Source organism: Sminthopsis crassicaudata, chromosome 2 (genome assembly GCF_048593235.1).
Source record: "Sminthopsis crassicaudata isolate SCR6 chromosome 2, ASM4859323v1, whole genome shotgun sequence".
Lineage (NCBI taxonomy): Eukaryota > Metazoa > Chordata > Mammalia > Dasyuromorphia > Dasyuridae > Sminthopsis > Sminthopsis crassicaudata.
In genome coordinates, this window is record NC_133618.1 from 347932195 (window position 1) to 347950814 (window position 18620).

General features: G+C 37.1%; 2 protein-coding genes and 2 long non-coding RNA genes across 4 annotated transcripts in view; 3 read left to right on the forward strand and 1 right to left on the reverse strand.

Moving 5' to 3' along the window:
* Positions 1-2050: 2050 nt before the first annotated feature.
* LOC141553495 (uncharacterized) lies at positions 2051-5229 on the forward strand. Its single transcript, XR_012485478.1, has 2 exons — positions 2051-2444; positions 4187-5229. It is a non-coding gene; the product is annotated as an uncharacterized LOC141553495 (long non-coding RNA).
* A 976-nt stretch (positions 5230-6205) lies between these two features.
* On the forward strand, positions 6206-9979 carry LOC141556509 (uncharacterized). The gene is made up of 2 exons (XR_012486545.1): positions 6206-6436; positions 9889-9979. It is a non-coding gene; the product is annotated as an uncharacterized LOC141556509 (long non-coding RNA).
* On the reverse strand, positions 8779-14379 carry FOXA1 (forkhead box A1). Its single transcript, XM_074290705.1, has 2 exons — positions 13872-14379; positions 8779-11500 (listed from the first exon to the last, which is right to left on the reverse strand). The coding sequence occupies exons 1-2, from the start codon at positions 13944-13946 to the stop codon at positions 10175-10177; spliced, it is 1401 nt and encodes a 466-aa protein (XP_074146806.1). The 5' UTR covers positions 13947-14379; the 3' UTR covers positions 8779-10174.
* The window catches only part of TTC6 (tetratricopeptide repeat domain 6), a 334483-nt gene continuing 330212 nt past the window's right edge, over positions 14350-18620 (forward strand). The window contains exon 1 of the mRNA XM_074290707.1: positions 14350-15163. The gene's annotated coding sequence lies outside the window, so the exon portion shown is untranslated. The remainder of the gene's footprint in view (positions 15164-18620) is intronic.

Consider the following 18620-nt stretch of genomic DNA (forward strand, 5'->3'; position numbering starts at 1 on the left):
ATGGAGGAGTGAGGAAGAAAAGAAAGAAAAAAAGAGGGAGTAGGAAAGTAATGTGTTTTCCAAATGGATATAGGGTTTGTGACCGAGTCTAAAGAACTTTTTCCACCCTAACAAGATGTTTATAAAAGACTCAGGGCATTTCTAGTAAAATAGTTCTTAAAATATATTTCAAAGGAAAATGTTAAAAATGAGGATCATTCAATACATCTTGATAAGGAATTTCAAGTCATAAATTATATTCACTGTAATTCACTATATATAAAAAGAAAAGGTTTGCTCATTTTCTTTGCTCTTACCTACTACAGTGAAATTTTTTTTTCTTTTCACAAATGCTTAAGCCTAAAAATTGAAGGATATCGTTACATTTCCATGGACAGAATTTGCAAAAGTAATTCCCTTTAATACTGAAGAGAATAAAGCACCCCACAAGGCCTGATGAACATAGTTTAAAACTCCTAAATTTGAAAAGCTCCTCTTGGCTTAAACAATATCAGATCAGTGATTTTTTTATTTGTTTGTTTTTGCTTTGGTGAAATCTATACAATATACCCCTTCACATTTTTGGTAAGCTGTTAAACCTCTTTAAACCTCTTTCTCTAAAGAAAATGAATAGTAAGTCTATTTAAGATTAGAAAGACTATTACCAATCTATAAAAATGGGTAGTTCATTAGGTTATATATCATATAGCAATTCATAAGTATTATAATTTGTATAAGTAATCATCCTTTTTGTTTCTAACTTTATTTCTCCTAACTTTGCTTCTCTGATAATATTTGCTTTTTGACACAAGTATTGGATAAGAAGAAAATGGAGTTGTAGGAGTGAAACATAAAATGCTCTGGAGAAGCATAGTGAAGATTCTTTGATCATAACTGAAAGAGGTAGAATACAAGACCTAAATACAGCCTCTAATTTTTTCATTTCTATTCCGGAGTCCAAAGGTGCTGAGTTCGGGGTAAGGGGAAGAAGTTGAGAACCAAGCAGAGTTTCTGAGATAATATTTGGCGTCAAATTCGACTTAGTCAACTTTTCTTTCACCTTACCCATAATTTGAAAGATCAAAAGTAGAAAGTACAACTTGCGAAGGGGCTAATAGTGCTCAGGAGCTCGATCTTAGGTATTGGATATGATTAGATCAATAGGAGACAATTCCTAGAGAGTGGTGATTAACTGAAGTTGGGGGTGGTTTTTGAGTGAGGGGAGAGAGAAGAAGGCTAGAATAGTTAGAGGGCATATTAATAGGTGTTAATAATGCCAGGTCAAGTGGCGAAGAAGATAATTCAGCTGTAGCACAAGGGGTAGGGCCCCAGGATTCACTTGCAAGCTTCTACAGAGGACAGGATTTGTCACTAGAGCCCTCTTGGAGGCTAGTACAAGAGACGTGGGAACTATTCAGTAGTTGGAGACAAGGAGGTAGAGTAAACACTCTGGTTGCCTTGCTTGGTTACACAGTTTGCAAAAGGAGAGGAACTGGGACTGGGTGTGGGACAAAATATAAAATTAAAATAATGCATTAATTAAACCTTTTTTCCTTAGTCTTCTCTTCTATCTGGCTAATAGCAAAAGCCCAACAAGCTAAACAGCTCTAGGGAAGAGAATAAGAAGGGTCACCTCCTCGTACTGGCCAGAGACACACCCCTGTTCCTGAGTATTTCATCCTCTTCTAGCCTTCCTTAAGAAATCCCCATCATCACTCCTGTATTCAGGCCTCCTGGTCTCTTCCTCTCCCTCTCAGGCCCGGACTAGGGAGCATTACTTTGCTCTTTTCGTTGGCCAAGCACAATTGTGTTGTTGGAGATAATGAATTCAATCCCCATCAAAAGGCATTAGGCTTGCCCGAGCTCTATAGTGGCTGCTACTTTTTTTTTTTCTTTTTCCTTCTCTTCACCCCCCCCCCCAACAGGACAAGGAGTGGGGGGGGGCGGGGGGGAGGAGGAGGAGGGAGTGTAAATCGGGAATGAAAAGCTAAGGAGAAAAAAATTCTAGGGAGTAGCCTATCCCCGATGGATCGCCTCTTTTGAAGTGAGAGGGATAGGGCATTGTTGTTCACATCGCGGCCCATAAGACTGAAGAAAGCACGGCAGCTTTTGATGAGGCGATGCAATTGAGCAACAAGTCGAGCTGGCTGAGCCTCTCCAACCGCCCTGATGCCTGTGGATAACATATGTCCCGCATTAATTGGGAGGGTGGGAGAACAATTGGACAGGAAAGGAGAAGGTGGGGGCTAGGTACGGAAGCCGAAGGGATGGTAGAAGCCGGCAAGAAATTATGTAGAGGAAGGAGGCTTGAGGATACCGGCCCGTGACGAAAAAGCCTTAAAGGGTTCCTTAGTGTCCAGTAGGAGCTTATCTTAGCTTTAAAGATGAGCCTGGGCGTCCTGGAAAGGGTTACCTGAACTCACAAAGACTTCTTCCACAATGCTTACCGGAACATTTATCTCGAGGTGTGTACTGGGGTTTCCGGTTTCTGATTGATGCTTAGAACCTGTTGGGACCTCAGATACAGTTTTGTGAGTTTTTTCTGGTTTTGTTTTTTGGATGGATTTAGGGTAATTTCTTGGAAGTCGATTAGGAATGAAAAATTCATTTTTAATAATTTAACCATTAATGTGTTCCATATATCTTAAATGACTTAGCCTAGTTATAGATGGATAAGGTACCCATAACAGTGTATGTAAAGAAGAGAGTGGTCATTCAAACATAAAAGGAAATATACATTTATTCAAATCTTCAAAATTGTTTATTTCAGAAACAACAAAATTGCTGCAGAAACTGAGAACTATGCATTCCGACATTAATCATAATAACATCATATTTTTACCACTTTAAGGTATATGAAATATGTAATATGAAAATCACTATTGCTTTTGGATTTCCGTGGAATATAAAATAAAAAGTCATAATTATTCATTTGAATTCAAGGATGCAGCAAAGAGAGGTCGGAAATTATGCACCAGGCTGGAGCCTGCTTAAAAAAAAAAAAAAAGTTAGATACTTAACAATGAGGTCATTATCTTCATCAATATCAATTTATTGAGAGCTTCCTAAAATGTATGCCACAGGACTAAATTGGGAATTTCTCCTTAACATCAAGTCCTATTATCTGGAAAATTGTTAAATATGTTCAAATTTACCTTCTGCTCTCCCAACATGAAATTAGTCTATCTCCTTCCATTTCCCAGCCCTTAATTTCTAAGTTCTTTAACAAAAGGCCTAACAGAGATGCTGCTTTTTGAGGGTAAGGTTTCCTCTGAAGGTCACTCACCTACTAACCCACTTTCCCTTTCACATACTTTTAAAGATGCTATTAACTGATTTTTGTAAGTCATGATAAGATGAAGACACTTTTTATTTCCAGGAGAAAAGAAAAAATCAGAAAGAAGTATTTGAAATTCAGCACAATTCACTTCAATTTTTGCTAATAAATCGGAGGCCTCCAAGGGGAATATACCAGCAGGGGGAAGCGGAGAGGACTGGTATTCCGGCCCGAGTCTGAGCCGCTTGGGTTGCTCTGTTGTTACTGGGTTGTACTATTTTTTTTTCCCCTCGGCTTAGGCTGAAGTAATGAAATACGCAGGCTCAAAAGCAAAAAAGAGCAGTGGGAACTTTCTAAAACCATTCCCAGCAACCTGAATCACCTTCAAGAGCAGCAAATCTCCAGTGTCAATAGATTTAAACAGATAGACTCCCATTTGGGCTACATGTTAATATGTACGATGGTTTAAAGCAAAACCAAAAAAAAAAAAAAAAGTCCTGTACACTTTTCTTATTAAAGTTTGCATTTTAAAATAACTAATTATACATTATCTACTTGCTGTGAAATAGCTGATCCAGAACATGATCTTGCAAGCAGATATGTAGCTAAAAACCCAAGGGGGGAAAGCTCAACCAACATTGGTGAGATTTATACTTGAATGTGCAGTCTGTTTCCAAGCAAGGTATTCTAAGAGGTTTTCCATTTAATACTTCCTAATTTCAGAAATTCGAAACTTTCCACAATTATTTTTAAATGGAAAGGAGTGAAAGAAAGGGAAAAAATGAATTAGGCAACAACCCGAGTAACCTTAAATCAACGTAACATGTGCATAATAGTTAAATATGGCTAAAATTCTAGCATTCGAATTCATTAGTTTGCCTTCCGAGTTTATCTTGGTGACATAATTAACATTTCATCTGTATTTTCCAGGTTTGGAATGCCTCTTCCACTCCAGAACAATCCATTTTCCAGATTCCACAGCAGAAAATACATGTCTAGTCATATCTAAGAAACTTACACAAAGAGCCTCAAAACTGTTTTGGAGAAATAGAGGGGATGGGCGGAGGAGATATTCGCTTGATTGAAAAGTTTATGAAAAGTTACTTTTTAGTAAACTCAGAGCTTCTTTCCTCATAGAAAAAAAGTCAGTACCTTAAAACTTGAAATTGAGGCAACAAGAGTTTTAAGAGACCTCCCAGACCCCCTTCTTGCCTGGCTTAAAAGAACGATCTTTTAGTAGAAGAAATAAATACATTTGATGTCTTAAAATGAGGCTACACGGACTTTTGGGGGGTCCAAAACTGTTTGCTCGGGTGGTAGCTGGAAACAAAGGTGAGGGACGCAGTTGAGCTGTCCAAAGTTCAGAGATCTAAAATCCCAGCGAGTCTCTGTTGGAGACTAAGAAGAGAAATACAAACAACTCCTTTAGTCTCGAAGGGCATTTATTTGGAACGAAACGGAGGACGATCTCCACTAATCTATTGTTAAATGTTGGTATAACATTAAATGCTTTCTTCAATCGATTGGAAAAAAAACAAAAACAAAAACATAAAAACACTCAGTGAACTGTTTTTTATCTCATATTCTTAAACCTGTTTTTTAATAGCAAATTTCAATTCTGTGTCATTTTTCTTACATTTACTTGCATGGTTATATAACCTGAATTCTTCTCATTAAGGGAAAACTGAATTTTAAATTATTCCATCATTTCCAGTATTGAGTTAGATAGTATTGGCTTTTTTCCATAATATAAATGTTAATAAAAATCTAGGCAAGCCCTAACCACATAGAGATGTGCACGAACCAATATTTTTGTAATTCAATATATTACGATGCCTTTATACCTTCACTGTTTTAGTCAAAAATAAGTATTATTCAGCATGAATTAATATTTAAATGGTTTTCAATTAAAATTTATGACAGCAAATAAAAATACAATTTTATTAAATGCTAAATACATAATTTCTAAGCAATTTTATGTCTTTTTCTTGGTTTCACATTCTGTGAATCACTAGTGAATCACTAATTCACTATCATAAACAATATCACTGATGAAAATGCTATGTAACTATATGTACATACCATTGCAATATGGTGTTAATCTATATTATTACAAAATCAAAAGAAGACTGATTTTTAGAAAACGTTAGTTATATTTGAGCATAGTTCATTTCAGGCTGCATTTAAAGGTATTTGTTTTGCTCACTTAAGTTATTTTAATTACACAGATATGGGAGCCAATGTACAGAATGTTCAAGTGTGATTTTCTTTTTTATTATTATAGCTTTTATTTACAAAACATATGCATGGATAATTTTTCAACATATGATTTTCTAAAAATATAATCTCTTCAGAAATTGTTCTTGTACTTGGTTCTAATAGAAAATAATATAATAAGGCATATAATATTTTAATCATGTAATTTCTAATTTTCTTCTCAAATAAATTTGTCTTGATTACGAATCAATCAGAAAAAAATTGAAACTGGAAATTAAGTTTTGGAATGGGGGGAGTGGGTTGCTTTATATCTCTTGGTTTCTTTCGATGATTATTACAAGTTCGATCTCTATAAAGTAAAACAAAGAACTCGAGGAATGAATTAAGATTTCTATTTGGTTTACAATCTTATAGTAAATATTATGTTGCAACTAAGCTCGCTTCTGCCTAAGAGTACTTCTGAGTTAGCTCCAAGTTTCTTCTTGTTTCCCCTCCCCCCCTCCCCCTCCATTCCAAGGTGTCCAGTTTTCTTTCAGTTAAATTCAACAAACGTTTTTTTAAGAGGCTCTTATGCGCTAGACACTAGGGATACAGAAGTGAAAAAGAAAATCCCTTACCTCAGGGAGTTAAAAGGTTTCAAGTGCCCAAATCTCCACCACATCATTTACTGATTTACTAGATGAAAATTTGGGAAATTTCCCTAATGCTTCGAATTCCCTGTCTCATAGATTCCTAGCAGCTTTATGGTTAGGTTAATTTTTTTTTTTTTTTAACGTTATTATAACCTGGGAAGTACGCGTTCCTTCCCTTTCCCACAAAAAAAGGGAGGAAGAATTTCCAGAAAGAAAACGTTAAAAACCCAGAAAACTGTGTACAGGAACGAAACTGAGCCTTCACGATCACGATTAAAAGGAACCTGAATCTTATCCCGCAACTTCAAGTTCTATTAAGTCTTGGGTGACAGTAAGTAGATGTTTTCGCACCAGAAAATAGGGTGTCAGGAAAGCGATATTCTTTGAAACTGACCCATCAAATCCACATTCTCCCTGCTTTTCTGAACACAACTGCTTCATCTGGAGCTTGGTGCTTTGCACCAGATTCCTTAAGGCAGAAGACCAGGGTTGCGTTTTACGGTTTTTATGGTTTTGTTTTTTTGCTTTTTCTGTTATTTCAGGCTTCCAAGGGGAGGATTAATCGCCAAAGTCTCCGCAGCAAATAGGCACAATTGACAGGAACAGTAAATAGGACTCTCTCTCTCTCTCTCTCTCTCTCTCTCTCTCTCTCTCTCTCTCTCTCTCTCTCTCTCTCTCTCTCTCTCTCTCTCTCGTTGTTGACTTTTAGGTCTTGGGTCAAACAAAAGCGTTATTCGTTTGGGGTGGGCCAGCGAACAATGAATAACTGCACTTCTTCCTCCGAGGTACAGCCTTACAGCTACTCAACTATCCTGCTATCCCAAAGATCCCCTCCCCCACTGCACAGTAGTTTCTAGAGTCCAAAAAAGTGTAAAACGCTGAAATTTTAAGCTGGGCCTCTAGTGCCCTGCTCTGCGTGAATGCTTCTCAGGTTCCACTTTGTTTTTTGGCTGTTCATAATCTTTTAGTAGAGAATACGGGAAGACAAGGCTCTTCACTCAGCTTCTCATAGACCAACTTTCCATTTCCAAACTCCGGAGTCCTAGAGAAGTTAACACAATACTCTAAAATTATCTGCCTCCACATAGCACACCACGAAGGGAGTTCTCCCCATCTTCAAATTAAATCGCTTACAAAATAGAATGATAAGACTTATGAAAGACAGGTTCAATTGCTTCAGATCAGAAATAAAAATTAATTTAATTAATTTAATGATATGTTGAGAGGAAGGAGACAGACAGCAAAGCAAAAAAAAAAAAAAAAAAAAAAAAAAAAAAAAAAGCAACAAAACCAAAAACCAAAAACAAAAAACAACAACAACAACAACAAAAAAAAAAAAAAAAAAAAAAAAACAAAAAACCCAGAGACCTGCTGCAAAGTGAAATGTCTTGCCTTGTAAGAGCCTGCTGACTTCCTTGCAGCGGTTTATATAGTACTTGGAATTAGGATTTCACAGCTACAGATGTGGAGAATTGTTGGGATTTACAAATTTCTCCCCATTTCCTTTAAGTAGATATTTAAGCATTCCTTCTATACCTCAGTTATCATTATATACGGTGTTTAGTTATTCATGTAACAGTCTTTTTCGTCCCATATGATAGGCAGTAGTTTGAAGAAGGATGATTGGGAGCGCTAGATATTTAAATAGGAAAGTAATTTTCCCTTCTTTCACCTAGAAAATCAATTATACTATAATTAAGAGAATTACACAATTTTTCTTATCTTGTTCTCCTGTGTAGAATGAGAATAAAGTTAAGAGTTCTTCAAGTTCAAACCTTCTAAAAGACTGAGTTCACAAACACAGGCTCCTCTCCGGAGATCAGCTTTTTCTTGGACTGATGTTGTTATTGTTGATGTCAATCTGCACAAGATTGACAAAGAAATAATAGATGGACTGGAAAGTGAGCCTTCTATCAAAGGAGATGAATGAGTTTTTTGATCACTGGTAACTATTGCTGTGAAATTGCATTTGAGCTTCTTAGAGTTCAATAGAAATCATCAGTTTGGAGTCTTGGCTACTATAATTATTTTAGAAATTATGTCATTAAATCACTATAATTATACCATACTATATGCAGAATCACAAAATACCCTAGAAAACCAAGGCATCTGATGCTTAAATTTGTTTCCTCAACTTGGAGTCCACTGTAGCTAGAACTCTTGTCTGTTTAAGGTTTGTTTGTTTTTAAATAACAGTATTAACAACACCTGTTAATTTTGTCATTCTAATTTTAATTTCAACTAAGTCCAATTGAACTTGATTATGATACATGTCAAATAAAGGGGAAAAATCGGAGTTGAGGGCCAGAAGAGGGCATGGTTTAAATATATAGTATTAGTTTTTGCTGTATAAAGTATACCTCATGGTATAACTCTTTCTTAAAATGGAAATCAACACTTCTCAGAATAAAATAATCTTTATAATCTTGCTTCCTAGAATTCCTCCACTAAATTTCTTATTGGCTTTCATATGCCAATTCTGCCTACAGTCATTTTTCTTTGGAAAAATCAAGTTTACTTATGTTAGAGAAATTCTTATTGAATAAATACACCAGTTTTCATTGCTGATAAGTTTTCTTCTTTTCCTTTCATATTTATATTTTATATTTAGCTCCTTGTTTTGAAAATATTTGTCTTATATTTTATAATCATGAAATAGTAAGAAAGCAGAAATCCTTATTTAACATTCCTTTTATTTAAAGTCCTTAACTGCAAGTGATCAAAACATACTCCACAGTTTTAAATCTTAATTATTTTCTTTGCTAAAATTAAATGAAAACATTTCCCATTACAATCACACTTATAAAAATTAACCTTTTAATTTGTTATTTTAACCATCACATAAAGCAATATCATCTGTAAAAGAAAGAAATATAAACCATGCAATAAATTAAGAACACTGAGAAAGCAAACAGGAATAATAATAAAAATTCATCTGGCTATGCTAACACCACATCGGACTGTGGAAGGTGCATTAACACTGGATGAAATAAGTGATCAATGGTAATAAGTGGCACAATAAAAATAATTTTGGGACCTTGGACAGATTTCAAAATGAAGCAACTTACATATTGTCTCTCTCCTAATGTTTTAAGAACTCTTTTTTTTTTTCCCCCTGGAAAAATAACCTTTGTATAATGGCATAATACACAGATTTGTTTTTTAAGTGTCCCTATAGTTAGATGACCACATTTCTTTCATTTTTGTCTTTTTACTGAACTGTTCCAACACATAGTTAATGATCCTTGAATGATTAATAGTCAGTAAATCAAAGAGTAGAGAGCTACATGTGGGCAAAATTTTTTTAAATTAATTTTTATCAGATCTATACAGTAATGAGAAAGAAAGAGTTTGGAATATCAAATGAGCAGTAGTCCCTGTAACATCACTTTCCCAGGCAACTTTTGAAGATGAAATATGTTTATTACATAGGTATATGTAGGATTACATATACCTAGGCAAGTAGAGAGAATATACATATATGTGTACATGTGTTGAAAAATTATACATAATATACATATATCCTTCTAAATCAAGTTATCTGAAAGACGATCTAAAAAACAGTACTTTTCATTCTTGGATTTTGCTTGTGTTTTGCTACATTAAGATCTTTCAATAGTTTTTAAAGGGGCCCCAAATCTACTTGTTTATTTTTTTGGGTTCTTAACATTAAGAACATTGCCACATACCTGTAAACTTTTGGGAAGTTGGACAGTAAAGAGAGTGGAAAAAAATACAAATATTTTACAAGTTTGACCACCTCTTTTTTTTTTTAATATACAGGAAAAGAGAGAGGACTAGAAGGAGGAAAGAAAGAAGAAGAAATATCTTTATATATACAATTTTGGATCACCAAACTTTGCAGATAGGATTTTAGTTCGGTTATTTGAAATGCTTTATAATAACATACACAATGCCTTTTGAAAATAATAATAAAGTAACAGTCCTTTGCACTGAAGGGGGAAATGATTGTGCAAAAACGTAAAATAAAAAGTTTATTAGGGTTTCATGAATGGTAATTTCTTCTGTTATCAGAATAGTCATCCAGAAAAAGAACGAGTCACAGGAGCTAAGAAGTATTTAGGACGGGTCTGGAATACACACCTTGATAGTAAGAAGGCTCCAGAGCTGAAGGCTCAATTGTGCTCCTTCCGGCCATGGAGGCACTGCTCAGGGGTAGGCTCCCTGGCAGCCCTGCACCATAGGGTGAGTACTGCAGAGCCTGCTCATAGGCCTTGAAGTCCAACTTGTGCTGCTGCTCAGAGGAGGACATAAGATTGTTGATAGAAAAGGGATGGTTGAAGGAGTAGTGGGGGTCCCCTTTCAGGTGCAACTGGGACTCGTGGGGTGTCAAGACGTGTGTTGGGTGGGAAGGGGGCACCGAGGCTAAAGCCACGGGCCCAGAGGTGATTGGCGCAGCGGAAGAGGAGGCCGGAGTCTTTAGCTCCTGGGCGCCCCCTGTCGCTCCTGCTCCATTGTGGTCCAGAGGCTGGGGGCTGGCCGCAGGACCCGACGCCTGGGCGCCTTCTAGCTGGGAGGATTTGCTGTGCATCCCGCGATGTAAGGGGGAGTTGGAGCTTGTGCTGGAGCCTCCCGGGGTCTCCTTCCTGCTGTCTGGACCTCCTTTGCCTACGCCGCTACCGCCCCCGCCGCCTCCCGCTCCGGCTTGCTTCTCGCACTTGAAGCGCTTCTGACGACGCAGGTAGCAGCCGTTCTCAAACATGTTGCCGGAGTCTGGGTGCAGGGTCCAATAAGAGCCCTTGCCAGGTTTGTCGGGAGAGCGAGCCACTTTGACAAAGCAGTCATTGAACGACAGTGAATGGCGAATGGAATTCTGCCAGCGTTGTTGATTCTGCCTATAGTAGGGAAATAAGTCCATAATCCATTGGTAGATTTCACTCAGGGTCAGCATCTTGCTGGGAGCTTGCTGGATGGCCATGGTAATGAGCGAGATATAGGAGTAGGGGGGTTTGGCATGAGGATAGCTCCGCTTGAAGGTTTTGGCGTCCCCTCTGCTGCGGCTCAGGTTGGAAGGAGCATATGCCATAGGGCTCATGCAGGGGTTCATTGAACCAGTGTAAGGACCCAAGCCATTCATGGAGGCTGCCTGTTGAGCTCCCATGGCATTCATGCCCCCAGGACTCAGGGCCGCTCCCATGGCAGTCACTCCTGCTGCGGTCATGCTATTCATGGCACTGGATGAACCTCCGGGCATTCCAGCCACAGTCCCGGGACTTAGTCCGGCCCCTAGGCCTGGGTTGGCATAGGACATGTTGAAAGAAGCTGGCGTCATGTTGCCACTAGTGGTCATGGTGTTCATAGTCATGTAGGTATTCATGGTGTTCATTGAGCCTAGACCCGAATTCATGTTGCTAACCGGCGCTGAGGAGTAGGCCTGCAATAGGGAGAGTAAAAGAAGATAAAGAGAAGTGGGTTAATGCAGAAGGAGATGAGAGATGGGTGTGGGTAATGGGTAGACCTAAGGCCAGCTGCATAGAAGAAATACTTACATAAACATGGCCCAGAAAAGATCTTAATACCAGAAGTTAATCAAAGCCCACTTTCTATCTATTCTTGTATCTTCCTTTATTTTGTAACCCTAGATTCTGTTTTCTTTTAATAAATGTACACAACCTCCCCTCCAAAAAAAACCAAAACAAAACAAAACACTTTTGGAAACCAAAGACCTTTCTTATCCTCTGTTGCCTACCAAAAAAACCAAAAACAAAAACAAACAAACAAACAAAAAGCAAACCATTATATTATATTCACTAAATCCAACTTTCAGAAAGATCTGAAAGAAAAAAAGACATAAGAGAACACATTCCTTTTGTTAGTTAAATGGAATTTGTAAGGCCTGAAGCTGGTTGCAATAGACTTTTAACCAACACTTTCTCTTTCAGTGTATTATACTACTCCTTACCAGAAATTATCTACAATCATGAAGGAAAGAGTCATTTTCCTAATGCAGAGCATAACTGACTTTTAGAAATCTTAAGCAAATAGTAGTTTTTTGTGTTCTTTTTTTTTTTTTATTTCCACATAGCTTTGTAAGGTCACCATAAAATGTAAATTAAGGTTGTGCAAGTTATCATTTAAAGTAATTTTGGAGGGGTTTAGAGGAGATCCCCCTCCAAAACATTTAAGTTTACTGTAAGCATACAGAGCACTTTTGAAAATGTTCAGATATTTGTAATAATTTCTCTTTATTCTCTAATAGCCTCACTATATTCCAGACTATGGTAATATAGTACATCTCAACTATAATATTTATTGATACACTAAAATGGAAACTTTGATCTTTGTAAAGCATGACCTCAAAGCAGAGAGCTTTATCAATTAGCTACAACCTTGATGCTATATCAAAGAAGATGGGAAATGAACAATTTCAGCCATTTAAAATTTCTTAAATATTAATTCTATTCATTAAAAGTTCTACTTAATACATGCATTACTTTATTGATTTATATTCACAGCCTAAACCTACATAGGAGCTCTGTGACCAGAAATAAACATTTCAATAAACAAACAACTGAAAAAATTTACATTCTTTTAAAAATTATCCTAAAAATTAAAGCACTTCACGGCAGAATTTTGAAAGTGTGTTCTGAATGAAAATAATATAATTTTTCAAAAGATTAAGCAAGGAATTGATGATTTTTACTTAGGAAAATATTTGATTCTTATAAACAATTGTCACAAAGTTATGTTTTGTCTTTTTCCTACATTAGAAAATAAAAGAACATTAAAGAACATTAAAAGATTACTTGAACTAGTTTACTCATGTTTAAATACTATGCACATGTTAATACTGAATACAAATAAAAATCTATTTGTTAAGTGAATGCAACTATGTTATCTGTGAAAATAATTACTGTTGCTATACTAAGCTGTCTATGGAATTTATATACTACTTTTTACACTAGGACACACAATTCTCAGCAAACACAGATTGAAAGGATGTGATCAGGAAGTGACAATGTGTAATAAATCATCTGAGTAATCACAAGGTAATTTCATGAGAAAATGGATTTTAGTAGGTGGTAGGTCAATCTACTCTGTCTCAATATTCTTTTGTACTTATTGTAAAATAAAAGACACCCAAACACGCAAAGGGAATAAGGGGGAGGTGGATAGGGAGACTACAATGAAGAAAACAGGTTCTCTCCTTTTGCAATGGGCCGATTCATCTCTCACCATCGCCACCCAGTGGTTCTATCTAGGAACGTTCTTCTTTTCCTCAAAGATTTTTCTAAAAAATTAAGTTTTTGTTTTGTTTTTGAATGAACGACTGATTCTTTTAGGTCCATTAAGTTACTCAGCTACTCTGGTCAGAGAGATATTTGGAAATGAGAAAAATGTAAGAAGGGGGCCGGAGAATTTAAGCATCAACCTTTTAATGAAGCTTTTTTTTTTTTTTTTCCTTCAAGAGCTTCATTTCAACTTGCCCATGTCCCTTCCTGCCTACATTATGGCAGAGCTTGTGCTCCAGTTTTCCGCTTCAAGTGCTTCACCAAAGGAGAAAACCTACATAATCTGCTTCTTCAAATGTCTAGGCCCTCCTTGTAAAATTCATCTGACTCCAAATCTCAGTCCTTAGATTATGGTTTATTTTCTTTCGTTTAGTACTAGGTATGGTTGGCAGTTGTTGTAGAATCTAAAACCTCTCCAGTCCCACGAATTAGTTTGTCCTCCCCTGATTTCCTGTACCCCCCCCCCCCCATTCTATTTTCCTCTCTTCGTGAGAATCTCCCAACTTCTCTTACCTCCTGAGATTCCGCGTAGTAGCTGTTCCAGTCGCTAGTTTCGTGCCCTTCCATTTTCACCGTACCTAACATCATGGAGCCAACGTGCCCGGTATAATCATCCAGCCCTTTGCAAAACCGCGGGCAGCAAAGAAGGGAGAAAGGGGAGAAACAACCAGCAACAATAACAACACTACAAAAAAACCCAATCACCAACCAAACTAGCACCCCACGTAGTAGGAAGCCAATTCCCGGTGTACTCTTTATTGCAGCTGGTGGGAGGAGGGTTGGGGAGAGGGAAAGGAGGGCGTAGAGCGGCGTGGGTGAGAGACACTTGAGAAAGTGAGGAAGTGCCGGCTGGGATGCGAGTGGAGTTGAGCTGATGTGGATCTTACGTCGCCCAAGTGCCCACCTCCTTCTCTTCTCCCCATTTGTCCGCTGCACAAAGACGCTTGCACCTACAAAGCCAAAGATGCACCTGCTAACAAACGGGCACCAGCCACTCGCAATACCTCCCACCAGTCTCCCTCTCGGTCACCCCAATTCCCTTCTTTCCTACTCGTACCGCCCCTCCCCCAAACTAAGGCGTCACTTTATTTGCAGAGCAAAGTAATTGGTTTAAGGTTGGAGGGAGAGGCAAGAGGCAAGTGGGAAGAAAACAAAAAGAGAAATATTGTCCTTTGGCAAGAAAAAAAAAAAAGTGGTGCGGGCCTCGCGATCGCAGATCTCTGTAAATGAATGCTGTGGCTGAGGCGCTAGTGGCGGAAAAGGCTCTGTTTGAATTGAAAGTTAAAGGACAGCCGGCGGCAAAGCCTGGAGATTAGAAGACTGTGTTCACTAAACTATAATCGAGGTCCCCCTTATTTGGGCACCCTACTGTTTTCCAGATGGCTGCTTGGGAACCGCTGCCATCACAGAGCCTAGTAATGTCAGCTTAGAGTCTTTTTTTAATGCCCATTATTTTCACTCCCTCCTCCCCGCCCCCCACCCTCGTCCCAATTCCACTTCGTCTTCTTTCAGATCCCTTTTCCTTCCTTTTCCTTGTTCAACTTCTCAAAGTTCAAATCCTGGGATTTTCTAGAGTCAGGAATGTCTAGGCTGCTGACTTGCTCCAAATCCAAGCCTTTTTTTTTTTTTTTTTTTCCCGCCCCAGCTTCCGCCTCATTACAAAAATAATAATAGTTTTTGCTTTGTCACTGGAAATTCAGTCATCTGAGTCACTCCAAAGTGACGTTAAAGCCAACCCCAGAACACCAAGACTAGCAGCAGACCGGGATGCACTGAAATGTAACCCGTACCTGCGGCTACAGCAGGTGAGTCATTGTAATAATTTTATATCTTTATGACTTTTGTCTTGGTTGCATTGTTCACTTCCCTTGTCATTTGAAGCAATGATTATAAAAGGAAAAAAGAAAATAAGGACAGATAACTATGTCTACAGGTAGGCAGTAGGAAGCAACTATTTTTTGCTTCTTCGCCTTCTCCCTCTCTTCCTTCTCCTATGCCCCTTGGAAAGGGGAATGAGGCATGCATATAGTTTCCCTAAGAGAAAAAAGTCAGAGTTAGGAATTTTGGGGGGGAGGGCAAGGGGAGTCGACTGAAGTTTCTAAAACATTTGAAGAAAAAAGATGCTCTCAGAGAATTTCTGAATTGAAAAAAAAGCACTGTTCCCTTAACTTTTCTCCCCACCATAGCCTCATTTTCATCTATGATTTATTTGAACTATAAATGATAAGACTCAATCACAGCCTCCTGCCTTAGCATGATTACTATAGATTAGAAGTGAGAAAACTTACATTTAAAAAAAATCTCTTGGCCTTCATAAAGTATTGGTCCTGATGGGACTTATATAATAAGAAAACTTTTTTTTTCGTTTTGTTTGTTTAAGGTAGTACCAACTCTATAGATGATAATAGAAGAGGGTGTATGTGTTATGTGTATGTGTGTGTTCTAAAAGTGTCTGAAAAATGGTTAGAATCCAAGGCTTTTTGACATGGAATGTAGCTCTTCACTCATAATGGAAATCACTGGTCCTGTAATCAAAAAACCCTAAGTTCAAATGGTAGCTTTGCTACTTTCTAGCTAGTGTGATCTCAGGCAAAGTAACATCTTTCTTTATTCCTCAAGTTTCATCACCTATAAAATAAGAGGATTGGATAAGGTGATCTTTTAGGTCTCTGAGGTTTTTCTTTGTTGTTCTAGTATTCTATGCTTGAGTATCTGGCAAAAATGATTCTTAATAAACAAAATAATCTTGAGTTTTTAATAGGTTTTTTGTCTTGTTAATATTAATTTAAGAAATTTTTAAAAATTTCTAAACAAGTATTATGGATAGCCAATAATAATGATTATTCCTGCTCTTTATTCTTTAAATTCTTTTTTCATTAAAGTATGGCAAAATTCCTACCTTAAGCTTTGAAACAAGCAAATTTATTAAATCAATATTGTTTTGTGTAACTTTCTGTCAGCATTTGATTTTAATTAAATTTGAAAAGTATTTGGGATACTGTTATTAAAGAGCATTTTCCTTATTCTTTTCAAGTACTCTAAGTGACTTTGTTGCTCTCTTTGACTATCAAATTTATTTTTAATGATTTGAGTATTTTTCAAAGATATTTTATTGAAAATTAATAATACCTTTGAGAGTGGAAGATTTGAGATAAGATGTTTGTAAAGAAAACCAATTTCAAGATAAAATGCCAAACAGAATTTTTTTTGTTTGTTTCCAGTTTACTTTCTAAAACTCTAGACTTGAATTGTCCAAGAAAATTATTTTGAGAGAACTGTAGCATTATCTAGTCAAACTCATAAGTTAAAAATAAATATCCTACAAAACACCTAACATGTGATTAATTAACTTAAACACCTCCAGTGAGAGAGAACTCACTACTTCCTGAAGTACTAATTGTTTAAAAAGAAGGAAGGAAAGGGAAAGAGGGAGGGAAGGAAGGAGGGAGGGAAAGAGGGAAGAAGGGAAGGAGGGAGAAAGGAAGGAAGGAGGGAGAGAGGGAGGGGGGAAGGAAGGAGAGAAGGAGGGAAGGAAGGAAGGAAGGAGGGAGGGAGGGAGAGAAAGAAGGAGGGAACAAAGAAAGGAAGGAAGGAGTAAAGGAAGGAGAAAAGGAGGGAAGGAAAAAAGTTAGTAAGGGAGGGAAGGAAGGAAAAAAGATGGAGAAAGGAAGATAGGAAGAAAGAAGGAAGGAAGGAAAGAACAGAGGGATGGCAAGAGGGAGGGGGGGAAAGGAAGGGAGGGAGGAAAGAAAGAAGGGAAGGAAGAGAAGAAAGGAAGGGAGAGTGGGAGGAAGAGAGGGAGAGAAAACAGGGAGAGAGGGAGAAGCAGTCCTTAATTTCCTTCAAACATAAATAGCAATTCAAAGAAATTTCCTTAAAGTATTTTTAGGAACTAAAACAAATTATTTTGGCTGCTAAGTTATATACCCTGTCTTTTGTTTTCAAAACTTCAGATTACAATAAAGTCATAGTGTCTCCTATTGTTTCTCTATTGTGCAACATAGATTTTCATCAGTGTGCCAGTTATATAGTGGTGGTATAGGGATCTTTCATTTAAACAGTAACGTATTTCCTGTTTGGGAGGACTTTCTCATTAATTGAGGTTTCTAAATATAGCTATCTAAGGCCCCAAATTAATCTCATAGTTATGAAATAACTAGAAGTACAATTAGTTTCATATCAAGTTATTCTTGAAGAATTTTCCCGATCATTGAGCATAATATAGCCTAAGGTATATTCTATCCTAATTATCAATCAAATAAAATTTCCAGGGTCATGCAAATGAGGTATCACAATTTATATTCCTTTATTGTCTTTTTTCCTTAAAATTTTCCCCCCAGATTTTAATAGTCAGCAAGCATTACTACACTAAGCACAGTAATACTAAGAAAGTTATTTTCCTATATTATGGAAAGTACCTCCTCTGTATTCATAATCTTCAGTTTGCTTCTGTATATCAGAACATGTTCTGGAAAAGTTTCCTAAATCCTCCTATCAAATCAACCCTTTTGAATACCTTCAATGTTCCCTTTCACATCTTATTCTTCCTATTTCTTTTTATTTTTTAATGAATTAGAATTTCTAGAAATTTTACTGAAAAGAAAAATTATTTCTTAGTCCTAATGCTTAAGCTATATGATTCTGGACACATATATTTAAGTCTCAAAATGTTGTTTCTTAAATGTAAGATCAGGACCTGGAGATCTGGAAAAAAGCTTAAACCTAGGCTAGTTGAGTTAAAATAGTCAACACAATGGTTTAAGTGGGAACAAGTATGAAGTCAAGAACAGTATGAGAGTGTATACTATTTTTCTGGGAATAAGCAGTGTGGTAGGATTGAACAGTAATTAAAAAGGAAAAGGAAACAAGGGTTTTAGTGAATTTAAAGATCAACAGGAGTCATCACAGTGAAGTAGCAGCTAAAAAACAACAACAACAACAACCTTATCTTGGGATACATTGAAGAAGGCATAGTCTCCAGAAATAAAGAGATGATGGTTTCACTAGGATCCACCATTATCAGATCTCAACTAAAGATAAGCTTTAAGGGGTCCAGAGGAAGGGAAGCAGTGAATGGTCTTGAGTCTTTGACATGAGCTTCAGTTGAAAGAACTGGACATAACTTGGAAAAGACTAGAGGAATTTACTCAACCTTCAAATATTTGAAGGGGTATTGTAAAGAGAAGAAAGATTAGACTAGTTGCAAATTTAAGCTGGTTATCTGGAAAACCTTCCTAACAATTAGAACTGTGGAAAAATGGA